This window comes from Oncorhynchus masou, chromosome 25, assembly GCF_036934945.1.
Source record: "Oncorhynchus masou masou isolate Uvic2021 chromosome 25, UVic_Omas_1.1, whole genome shotgun sequence".
NCBI lineage: Eukaryota > Metazoa > Chordata > Actinopteri > Salmoniformes > Salmonidae > Oncorhynchus > Oncorhynchus masou.
The window spans coordinates 35372272-35384119 of NC_088236.1; the positions used below are offsets into that span (position 1 = coordinate 35372272).

At 41.4% G+C, this 11848-nt stretch overlaps 1 protein-coding gene across 1 annotated transcript; it reads right to left on the reverse strand.

Moving 5' to 3' along the window:
• Positions 1-1489: 1489 nt before the first annotated feature.
• Positions 1490-11848, reverse strand: LOC135513555 (glutathione hydrolase 1 proenzyme-like). Its single transcript, XM_064936441.1, has 12 exons — positions 11643-11848; positions 11372-11502; positions 11058-11147; positions 9949-10141; positions 6221-6381; positions 5926-6075; positions 5221-5357; positions 2641-2828; positions 2266-2393; positions 2006-2118; positions 1752-1865; positions 1490-1636 (listed from the first exon to the last, which is right to left on the reverse strand). Exons 1-12 carry the CDS (start codon positions 11813-11815, stop codon positions 1490-1492), a joined length of 1725 nt encoding a protein of 574 aa, XP_064792513.1. The 5' UTR covers positions 11816-11848.

Sequence of the window (11848 nt, forward strand, 5' to 3'; positions counted from 1 at the left end):
TTGCTTCAGTGAATAATCCATTTGGAGGCTTTTGTAATAGCCCCAGCTGGCGCCAAATGCCACATCTTGCTAAGATTTGTCAGAAGGAAGCTGCTTTGTATTTTGTTCTTCAGACTATTGAAGGAAGTCGAGCCCAATTTTTAGGTTGTAGGTGTAAAATTGTACTTCAGTCAGTTGTTTAGACATCATGTAGCTGTTATTAATCATTGTGTACATTTTTCATCAGTTCTTTGGTTACAGGTATCGATGCAGAGAAAGATGCCTCTAAGAATATGGGGAACAGGCTGACTAATGTAAAATATATCTTATTTTAAACATTTTAATAACAAGCATGGCATCAGAACAATGCATGTTTAAAAATATATATCTGCAAATGTAAAATACACTATACATTCACTGTACTGCTATGGTCTTACTCCATATTAAACATGAACAATTTGTGTTTTTCTCAACATTCTGCATCACAAAAAATGTAAAAGTACCATTTGAATAGTTAAATGGCAGCCATATTTGAGCCCTTGTTAACAATAGGCCCCCATGGGCAACGATCAGAGTTGAGATGAAATCAGAAAAACAGAAATCACAGTTTTCAGTTAACAGATCAGAATGTGCTTCCTCATGAAAGGAAAAATGTAGCTACCTGTGACCAACATCTTCATAAGGCAGGTAGACCTGTAGCCTGGTTGCCAGATATGTTTGTGATTTAGCCAACCCATAAAGCACCAACAGATATAGCAACCTGACCAGTTAAGACCTGAGGTTAAGGCCTGAGGTTAAAACATACAGACCATTTTTCCTTGATGGAGAGATAAAACAGTCATGTCTCTACATTTGATTTGTTCAATGGACAGACAAACTACTTTGACAACCTTCCATATTGGTGTTCATATTCTCCCCTAAAACATTGCTTTCCTTAAATCTCAGATAAATGGCTCTTTTTCTGTCAAACAGAATGATCGCTCATCATCACAGAGTAATTTGACTAATATGTTGGCTAATACTTCCTAGGCAAACTATTTCATAATGTATATCAGAAGATTCATGGCGTCCATAAAGTTCTGGCCCATTGGTATTTACATCCAGCAGGAAACAAAAGTTGCAGTCCAGCTTTCTGCTACCCCACTGCATTGCATTAATAAACTTCCATCTTCAGGATAATTGATAATGATGATCTCTTGATACAGCTAGGATTTAAAAAATGCCACTTTCAGAGTTGCAACCTCACTTCTTTTTCAAAACACAAAAGTAAATAATGAGTAATGCTGAAATAAAAGCAGAAATGCCGCCGATTATTTGGTGTGAAGGGAGGAGGTATTGATGTGGAGTAAAGTCATTTTCCACGTCTTGAAATGAATTTCAGCTGAAGAAAGAGAGTGGCTATGTCACCTTGAGGAGGCATTGTTTTCGTGTCTTTCCAGATACTTAGCTCTATCCCTGCCTTTTTATGGAGGTACACTCCAGGTTTGGGAAGGAAGAGGTGAGATAAGACTCAGTAGCCCGCTGGATAGCCCCCTTTCCTGGGGTCGGACTCGGCACAGAGCCACTCCCCTTGTCTCACCACCGCCTGAACCACTGAATCAGGAGTCATCAGCAGCTCTGTTACATGGTTCTTCTTTACCAGGCCATCTAATACACTCTTTTACACAAACACACACATACATAAACACACACACACACAGATTAAAGTCCAGAGTTATGAAACCATTTTTTTTTCAACATTATACGATGGAATATTGTTCAGAATTACCCACCTTTTCAAAGCCGTCCTCCACTACAGTCATATTTGGGTTGAGTTGATTGTGAATTCGAGGTAGTGTCACAGCTTTTTTGAGGTCGTAGTCAAAGAACAAGGTATTCAGAATCACCTATATGTAAATGAGAAAAGGAAGCTTCTTGTACTCTGATTCATCACAATATCAGGATGTAAGGATAGATGGATATCATGTGTTAGTATAGGCTATATCTGTTTCAGAGAGTACATTGATGTGCATGGATCAAAACTTACTAGGGCAGTTGCTGTGGTGATCTTTGTTCCACCAGAGGCTCCCACCACCATTTTCACTCTATTGTCTTTGTCAGAGATAATAGTTGGGCACATAGAAGAGAGAGGCCTTTTACCTAAAAATGAAAGGTAGATCAATCTTCAGACCAAAAGGTATTCTCAGAAAACAAACCAGCCAAGGTTCAAACTGGAGCCATGTGTAAATTGAGAACTTTCAGTAGCCTACCAGCAATAAGGATATTGATTTCAGTTCCTATTCTCACCAGGCTGGATGAAGTTGTTAGGAGATGGAGGGATTCCAAAGCCGTTGGTGATGTACGGAGAGCTAAAGTCATCCATCTCATCATTGAAAATGATGCCAGTTGATCGGGACATGACTTTTGAGCCAAAACTGAAGATAGGAATGATAGTTAAGTAGCTAGAGTTAAGTAATTATAGGAGTTAAGTAAGTAATGTTATTTTTGGGTTAAATGCAAATAGAAGATTCTTTGTAAGACCATCGGCAACTAAGTTTATTTAGAGTGCACATGTATATTATATTAAGGATCTGTCTCTGGATATCTATAATCTACCACGTAGCATTATGTATTCATCATTCCTATTGTCTCAGAGGAGGTCTTGCCTTGTAGGACTCTTACTATAGATTGATTGTGCTGGTGGCAGCCACAGCACTTCCATCCTCAGCTATGACGGACAGGTGTGCTGTCCCATGATTGTCTGGGACAAAATAATCTTGCTCGTAGTAGCTGTCGGGATGAGTGGTGTCATCTGTGATCTTGCTCCTGATCCCGTCAGCAAAGTAGTCTGAGGTCATGTTGTAGATGAGCTGGAGAGAATATCAAATCATCAAATAGGAATTCAATTAGTTTCTCCTGGCAAGTTGAACAGCAGTCAACAGCATGTGATTATACAGCATGTTCAGTAAACAACTACAAACCATTTTTATTTTAAAGTCAAATACAGTGCATTCGGAAAGTATTCAGACCCCTTCCCTTTTTCCACATTTTGTTACATTACAGCCTTATTAAGAAAATCCTCATCAATCTACTCACAACACCCCATAATGACAAAGCAATAACAGATTTTAAGATATGTTTGCAAATGTATAAAAAAGTAAACGTACATACAGTAAGTATTCAGACCCTTTGCTATGAGACTCGAAATTTAGCTCAGGTGCATCCTGTTTCCATTGATCATCCTAGAGATGTTTCTACAACTTGATTGGAGTCCACCTGTGGTAAATTCAATTGATTGGACATGATTTGGAAAGGCACACACCTGTTTATATAAGGTCCCACAGTTGACAGTCACAGCAAAAACCAAGCCATGAGGTCAAATGAATTGTACGTGGAGCTCCGAGACAGGATTGTGTCAAGGCATAGATCTGGGGAAGGATACCAAAACATTTCTGCAGCATTGAAGGACCCCAAGAACACAGTGGCCTCCATCATTCTTAAATAGAAGAAGTTTGGAACCACCAAGACTCTTCCTAGAGCTGGCCGCCCGGCCAAACTCACCAATCGGCGGGGAAGGCCCTTGATCATAGAAGTGACCAAGAACTCGATGGTAGAGTTCCAGAGTTCCTCTGTGGAGATGGGAGAACCTTCCAAATGGACAACCATCTCTGCAGCACTCCACCAATCAGGCCTCTATTGTAGAGTGGCCAGATGGAAGCCACTCCTCAGATAAAGGCACATGACAGCCCGCTTGGAGTTTGCCAAAAGGCACCTAAAGGACTCTGAGACCATGAGAAACAAGATTCTCTGGTCTAGTGAAACCAAGATTGAACTATTTGGCCTAAATGCCAATCGTCACATCTGGAGAAAACGTGGCACCATCCCTACGTTGAATCATGGTGGTGGCAGCATCATGCTGTGGGGATGTTTTTCAGCTGCAGTGACTGGGAGACAAGTCAGGACTGAGGGAAAGATGAATGGAGAAAGTACAGAGAGATCCTTAATAAAAACCTGCTCCAGAGCTCTCAGGACCTCAGACTGGGGTGAAGGTTCACCTTCCAGCAGGACAACGACCCTATGCACACAGCCCAGACAATGCAAGAGTGGCTTCAGGACAAGTTTCTGAATGTCCTTGAGTGGTGTCATGTCTTATTATGTCTGTTCCTGTCCTTTCTCTTCACTCTGTCTCTCTCTGCTGGTCTTATTAGGTTACCTTCTCTTTCTCTCCTTCTCCAGCTGTTCCTCATCTCCCCTAACTACCTCGTTCACCCTTTCCCCACCTGTTCCCTTTTTTCCCTCTGATTAGGTCTCTATTTCTCTCTCTGTTCCTGCTACTTTCGGTGTCAGATTCCCGTTTGTGTTTCTCATGCCAGAAGCAAGCTATCGTCTCGTTTGCTTCCTCCTTGTCCTATCCTGTCGGAGTCTGCCTGGCAGGTGCATCCTGTACACTATTAACTGTCTTTCGTTTGCACTGTGTCCAGTTCATCTGATGCTACGTGTGATCAGGTACCACCATTCCTCTATGACCCGCGCCTACCCAGAGCGACCTGCAGCCTGTCGCCGCTACCCAGCTATTCTCCTCTGCTGCTAAGAAGGGGACTCTCTTGCTATTCATCAGAGGGACTTTATGTTTCATTTGTCGCCCTCTCTGCGGGTAGTCTATTGTGCCATTGTCAACGTCTAAAGAGGATCTATGTCTTTCCTGTTTTCTCATTAAAGAACTCTGTTTCTGTTAAACCGCTTTTGGGTCTTCACTCAAGTGCATAACAAGTGGCCCAGCCAGAGCCCAGACTTGAAACCTATTGAACATCTCTGAAGAGACCTGTAAATAGCTGTACAACAACGCTTCCCATCCAACCTGACAGAGCTTGAGAGGATCTCCAGAGAAGGGAGAAACTCCCCAAATACAGGTGTGTCAAGCTTGTGGCATCATACCCAAGAAGACTCAAGGCTGTAATCATTGCCAAAGGTGTTTCAACAAAGTACTGTGTTAAGCGTCTGAATACTTATGTAAATGTGATATTCCAGTTTTTTATTTGTAATACATTTTATTTTTAATACAATTGCAAAAAATTCTAAAAACCTGTTTTTGCTTTGTCATTATGGGGTAATGTGTGTAGATTGAGGGGGGGGGGGGGCAATTTAATTATATTTAGAAATAGGCTGTTAGGTAACAAAATGTGGAAAAAGTTCTGAATACTTTCCAGAATGCACTGCGTGAGTGAAACTTTCTATTTGAAAGCTCTGTGTCAGGGTTCTCACATCAGTGATATTGAGATAGTGTGGATCCCCTAGTTTGCTCCTCTTGGCATAAGCAAACCGGAAAGCTTCCACAATGCGGTGATATGTCAGAGTCTTTTTCTCGACCGTCGAAACACTTGTGCCAGTGAAGTTATACCCTGTAGAAAAAGCACACAAAAAATGTTGATCTAATACACGGTTGATTACACTTTTTGACCCTAAGGCCACATCGCGGATTTCAAAATTCAACAGATGGCCGCACTGATTTTTTGGCGACCGATTTGTTCGTCAAAATGAATTTGTGGGCAGGAAAGGGGAAGTTATTTGAAAATGTATCGATTCATTATCCCCGAAAAAGCGTACAAAATCCCTCACGGGCCACATTTAATCAATCTAACATGTCAGCCCAAAAAAAAGAACTGTGTTCATTTATCAAGGATTCAGTTTTAACGTTTTAACGTAATTCGATGTTTCCATCACAGGGTCATTTCCGTCTGATTCCGTCCTTGTTTTTGCACAAACACGAGCAGCTATGGTTGATGTCAAGATGTAGAGGACTAGTGCAGTTTAGTTCATTTCCAGTGAGATAATGTCCAGAGAGATTACAGCAAATCTCTCTTAAAATGAGATGACAAAAATGAGATGACAAACCTGAGCTGTTTGTTTACAGTCAATTAGTGGTGGATGATGATGTTCACACTCAGAGTTATCTAGGCTGCTGCTCACCGTCCACTATGTTGAGTATGAGTGCCAGGACTGGGCCACTGGAGGGGGCGTCTGGGACGTGCATGGTGTACTCTCCCACGGTCAGCTTCAGTGGGTTCTCATTCAACACAGGCCTGTAGTCCAACAGGTCCTCCAGGGTGATAATCCCACCTGAGACGTGAAAATAATAACTGCTGAAGAAGCACATTGACAAACTGCCTATCAGATCTGTCTTGCCTAATCATCATCATAGTGTGTACAGCAAGAATGATGAGCTTTAATAGAATATTATAATGCACAAGAAATAGAGAAAGACCTGCTGCCTGGATGTCATCAACAATTGTCTGTGCCATTGTCCCATTGTAAAAAACACCAGGTCCTTCCTCCGCTATCCTCTTGTAGGTGTCTGCTAGTTTGGGAAATTTAATGATATCATTTTCCTTCAGGATGTTTTTCTGGGAGTCACAGAACACTTCGCTGGAATACAAAAACAGGAGCAGAGAACTTATCAGGAGTTATTCAAACAAATCTGTAGAGTGTGTCATGATGTTGACCTGGGGGATAGGTTTATGACAGTAATAAATACCTCTTCCCCCCTTTTCCCTTCTCTAACCTACTGAGGTTACATTTAAAAAAAAACTTGGTTAACATATACATTCTGGGAACATCAGTATGTGGGGGGAAATTAACTATATTCTGGTAATCCGAACAATTGAACATATGCAGTGGTACTTAATGAATATGTTGTCAGTTCAATTGTCATCTGAGACATTCTCATCAATGATAAGATGACATAAACTCGACAGTGGAAAGTCTACACATCAGAGTTATCAGATTCACATGGAATTGTTGTTCAATTTAAATGTTTGAATATGAAATTATTTGTGATGGGATGAAATTTGATTTTAGCTTCTAAAATGTGAGATTTGGATTTTCATAAGATAGGGCTGCTCAATCAGTGGCCCTCCCCTGTGAAGGGACAAGGGCTATAAAACGTTTCTCTTCTCCCTTCCTCTATAAAGCCTTGACGACAACATAATTTTCTGTTCTGAGGATATGAGGATGACGATCCTATGTCAGAATGGTTCAGATAAAACTACGGAACGAAGCCAACATCAGCATGAGCTTTGGCTGCGAATGGTATGAACTTTGAACTCTTATTCACGACAGAAGTGATACCTCCTAGCCGTTGAGTTAGCGACCGCAGCTGCAAATGCAGGTTAGGAAGGAACAGACAGAGTATCAAAATCTACCACACAACAACGTTACTACAACTTATCCAAGTGACCAACAGAGACATTCTTCAAAGGACAGAGGACTCGGTTTGGCAACATGGTCTTCCATCTACCACCAACCTACTGAAGCGCAGCTCAGAGTAAATATTTATTGCATTTTCCTTTTCCAAATGGGCGGTAATTTAGAATGCATAGGATACTGTATTTACGATAGCACAGCTTCCCCTTGGTTCCTGTCTTCCCGCTGTTTCACTCAATCCAGCCCCTTTTCCTTTGTGTAACAAGCTGTCATATCTGTTCCACCTGCTAGGGACGTTTTTCTATGACGTAAAGAATTATCCACATATAATTCATTCTTTGTGTATGGGAATTCTGTGTGATTAGTTAGGTATTCAAATTGTTAGCCAGGGTTCTTGCAGGTAAATAAATAATTAAACCCAATTTTGTATTGCTGTGATTCAAATGTCTAGTTTGTCTATTTCTATGTTGTTGTATGTCTAGTTTGTCTATTTCTATGTGTTTTGGCCTAGCCAGGGTTCTTACAGATAACCAATGTTAATTTACAACTTTCGATGAGACTGAAGTAAGATGAAGATTAATGTTGACTGTTAATTACTTTATGGATGTAAAATATTACTAGTTCTTTAAGAGTTTCCCATGGCATTGTCATCATAGGTTTTAAGTGTCACATCTCTGACCATGATTTTGTGTTGTTTGATTCTATAATTTTGTTTGAGTGGACTCAGGGTGTGATTAGAATAGTAGATGGGCATTCTGTTGTTGTATCAGTTGTTATGTCTAGTTTGTCTTTTTTGATTTCTATGTGTTTTGGCCTTGATTTTGTTATGGTTCTCAATCAGTGGCAGGTGTTTGTCTTTGTCTCTGATTGGGAACCATATTTTAGGGCCAAAAAGGTTAGCCTGTTTTGTATTGTGGTTCGTGGGTTATTGTCTATGTTATGTTGCATGTTAGCACTCAGTTTCTATAACGGTCACGTTCGTCTTGTTAGTTTGTTTTAGTGTACTTTTTTTCCGTCAATCATTAAATCATGCATGCACCCCACAGTACTGTACGCTGATTCTTGCTTTAAGGTTCTGAACATTCGATAAGTGTAGTCAATACAACGTAGCCTCTTCTGTGACAGGAAGATTCTATAGTCTTCTGTCTATCTATCCCTGTTCTCTCACAGCTCTATAAATATTATTCCGTGGTGCCCGACTCTCTAGTTAATTACATTTACATGATTAGCTCAATCAGGTGATATTAATTATGGAGAAATTATTTCATAGAATGGCATGTCTTATCCTTATCATTAATTCCCTCGGCATCAATGAGCTTGATGCAAAGACACGACAAGTAAAAACTCCTTCTTTCCACTCCTCTCCTCTTTTGACCAGCATTCCCATGGCATTGTCATCTTTACTAGGTTTTTCCACAACCTCATTGCAACTCCCTCCAAGTCTCCGACCAATCAAATCATCAATGGTCATAATACATCACAGAGGAAGCCATGAATTTTGGACATCAATGTAATCACCTGGCATTTTCACTTCCTCCTCTCTATTTTCCTCCTCTGTCTCTGTTGCAATATTCCATCAATGTGATAAAGATGACTTTGTCAACTAATAATTCAATTACAGCACTTTATTGATGAAATCTCGCAGGCATGGACTCAGACCATCGGAGACCTTCTCCCTTACCTCACCTCGCTCTCAACTTAATGTTGTCTTCAGAGAGCGAGTTAGAAAAAACCTAGTAGATCACACAAGGTGACATTTAGAAATGTTGTTGTACATCAGCAGTTTTTATCTTGTTATGTCAGTCACTCAACTAGCCTATGTCAGCTAAACATTTTTTGATTGGTAAGTGGCGAACTCCTCCTCTCCATCTGTCTCCTCGCCCACGCTTGGACGCCTACCTCAGCATTGTCCCCCAGTCTGTTCTCCCCCAGCCAGCTATCTAAATGTGTCAGTCTCTCCTATCATCATGGTCACACACAATTAATCTTCTCCTTTCCCCCTTCTGACCAGGTGGACCCCATGTGATTTTGTTATTCACTGTTAGGACTGCCCGTTCCATGATCTCGCCATCACGGTACAACTCCATTGTTTCCTCCTCCCAAAACTGAAAAACAATTCTCCCGTACCCTTCATGCTCAAAATTTGTCACACAGGAATTTCCAGGACATTCCCGTCTGGATTACTGCTGTAAAACTGAACAGCATTTTTCTCTCAGTCCCATGGCAAAATTAATATAATTGCATGAAATGAGTTATGCAATTGTTAAATCTTCTCTCCCTACCACTGAGGAAGTACCCCGCTCAGCCCAGTCAAAATGTCACTTAATGGTGGAACAAACTCCCTCAAAGGACAGCGTCAATCACCACCTTCTGGAGACACCTGAAACCCCACCTCTTTAAGAATACTGCATGGATAAAGTGATTTAGGTATGGATGTTCAGAAGTAATTCACAATTTGTAAGTCCTGGATAAGAGCCTGCTAAATGACTGTGATCCCTCATAATGAGTTCAGATTTTTTGTGGCCTCCACCCCCATCAAAGTGTGGCCTCCACCCCCATCAAAGTTGCCCATCCCTGTTATAGAACGTTTCATTTACACTCTCATTAAAGGGTAGCTATTATCAACCATCCATATCACTTAAGTCTGTCGTTGTCAATATTATTAGATTTGTAGAAGAGGTTTTAGTAGTAATAGTAGTAGTAATAATAGTGGTAATAGTGGTAGTAGTAATAATATAGCAATTACATAATTTTATATTTGTTTTATTTGATCTCCTGTCCTATCCTCACCACATATTGGCATCTCCTTGAATAGCGTCCTTGTTGCTGGCGATGGCCTTGGCCAGGGCTTTGCCGATAGGGAAACCTATGCGTGCCAACTCAATGCTTGGCTCAAACAGCTCCTTCCATGGCAGCCTGCCGTGTCTCCTGTGTGCCATCTCGTAACCACGGATCTCCCCTGGAATGGCTATAGACAATCCACCTGTTATGCAAAGAAGTCTTTACCACATTTTGCACAAAGTTGGAATCCTGCCCAGAGAGGATTTAAAATGCATATCAGTCCATTTCCCCATTTTGACAGGTCAAACTGTTGCCCCCTTAGCAATGCATATGTGTTAAAAGATTTTATGAAGATTTAATATAAATGATTAAATAATTATACACGGAAACTTAACCATTAGGGATTAGAGGTTATGTAGCATGAACAAGGAGTAATTAAAAATAATAAACACAGCCCCAACTAGGTTGGAGGGGGAAGAAAGGAATGTATGTGTGTGCCTAACGAAAACAAAGAGGATCCTTAACCTATGTTTGAACCGACCCAGCAAACCTCTGGAGAGATAAGATAGGACAGGGAGAGCCCCTCCAGGTTTCCCGTATCTGTGGGGGACTGGAACTGTCAGCTGAGTGGTAATAAACTCAGGGGAGACATCAGGAGAAGAAGAGAGAATCCAAATCTTAGTGTGTATGTATGTGCATAGGTTAGAATGTTATAAAAGGAACGTCTTTGTGAATGCACAGCGGAGCTCTCGCAAATAAACTTAGATCTGATCAATTGTGAGCTGGGAATTCTGTCTGTTTCATTTAAGACCAGAACTTTACAACCTCTGGGTAGCAGACAGATAAAGATAATTGAAATGGTTGAACATTGATTACAAAATTACTTGACAATATGATGCAGAAGGTTAGAGCAAATTTTCCTTAGAATGATGGAAGATCAGGGAAGAGCCTGCCAGAAGGTTCAAACACAGTGTTAACTTCTCTCTATCCCTACCCCACTGTGATACATGACAGCTACGATATTACTATTCAACTGTTATCTCAGGATGGTTTGAACTACAGAACCTGCCTAGTCTACCCTGAACCTGACGTACATTCCAGAACAGTAAAATTGGTACCTTTCCGAGAAAGCTGGGTGTTATTGCCAAACATGTCTTCTCTCGCGTTCATGGGTGCTGTCTCCCTCGCGTCAATGGTTTCTACCTTCCCTGTCGAGCAGTGATACAAAATACAGACAAATGGATGTGTTTGTTAGCCTTTCTAGGGAGTTTTTCCGAGCCACCGTGCTTCTACACCTGCATTGCTTGCTGTTTGGGTTTTTAGGCTGAGTTTCTGTACAGCACTTTGAGATATCAGCTGATGTAGGAAGTGCTATATAAATAAATTTGATTTGATTTTTAATTTGTGGTGTCTTGAGGACTCACTGACTCACCTGTGGAAGCGTTGTAGATGTTGAAGAAGAGACCCCCTCCAATGCCCATGCTGTGAGCGTTCAGGAGGCCAACACACAGCAGGGCGGCGATAGATGCATCCACCGCTGAGCCGTTCCTCTTCAGGATGTCCCTAGGTACACACACACACACACACACACACACACACTTAATGCTCCTTGTAGAGCTTAATCGTGTCCTGTCATTTGACTAAGCTTGTACCATGAATCATCGTATCAACGGTAATTAGTTGGCTCGTGTTACATTACTTACCTCCCCACCTCAGAGCATATCCCAGCATCTGTAGCCACGGCAGCTTTTGAGTAGAAATGGTCTGAGGGTGAGATGGGGTTCTTGTTTCCCACTCCCATGAACACCCCCACGAACACTCCTACTACAGCCACCAGCAAAACCACCAGGCCAGCCACCAGGGACTTCCTGACCATTTTCCTGCCCAGGGGAACCAACACACCAACACA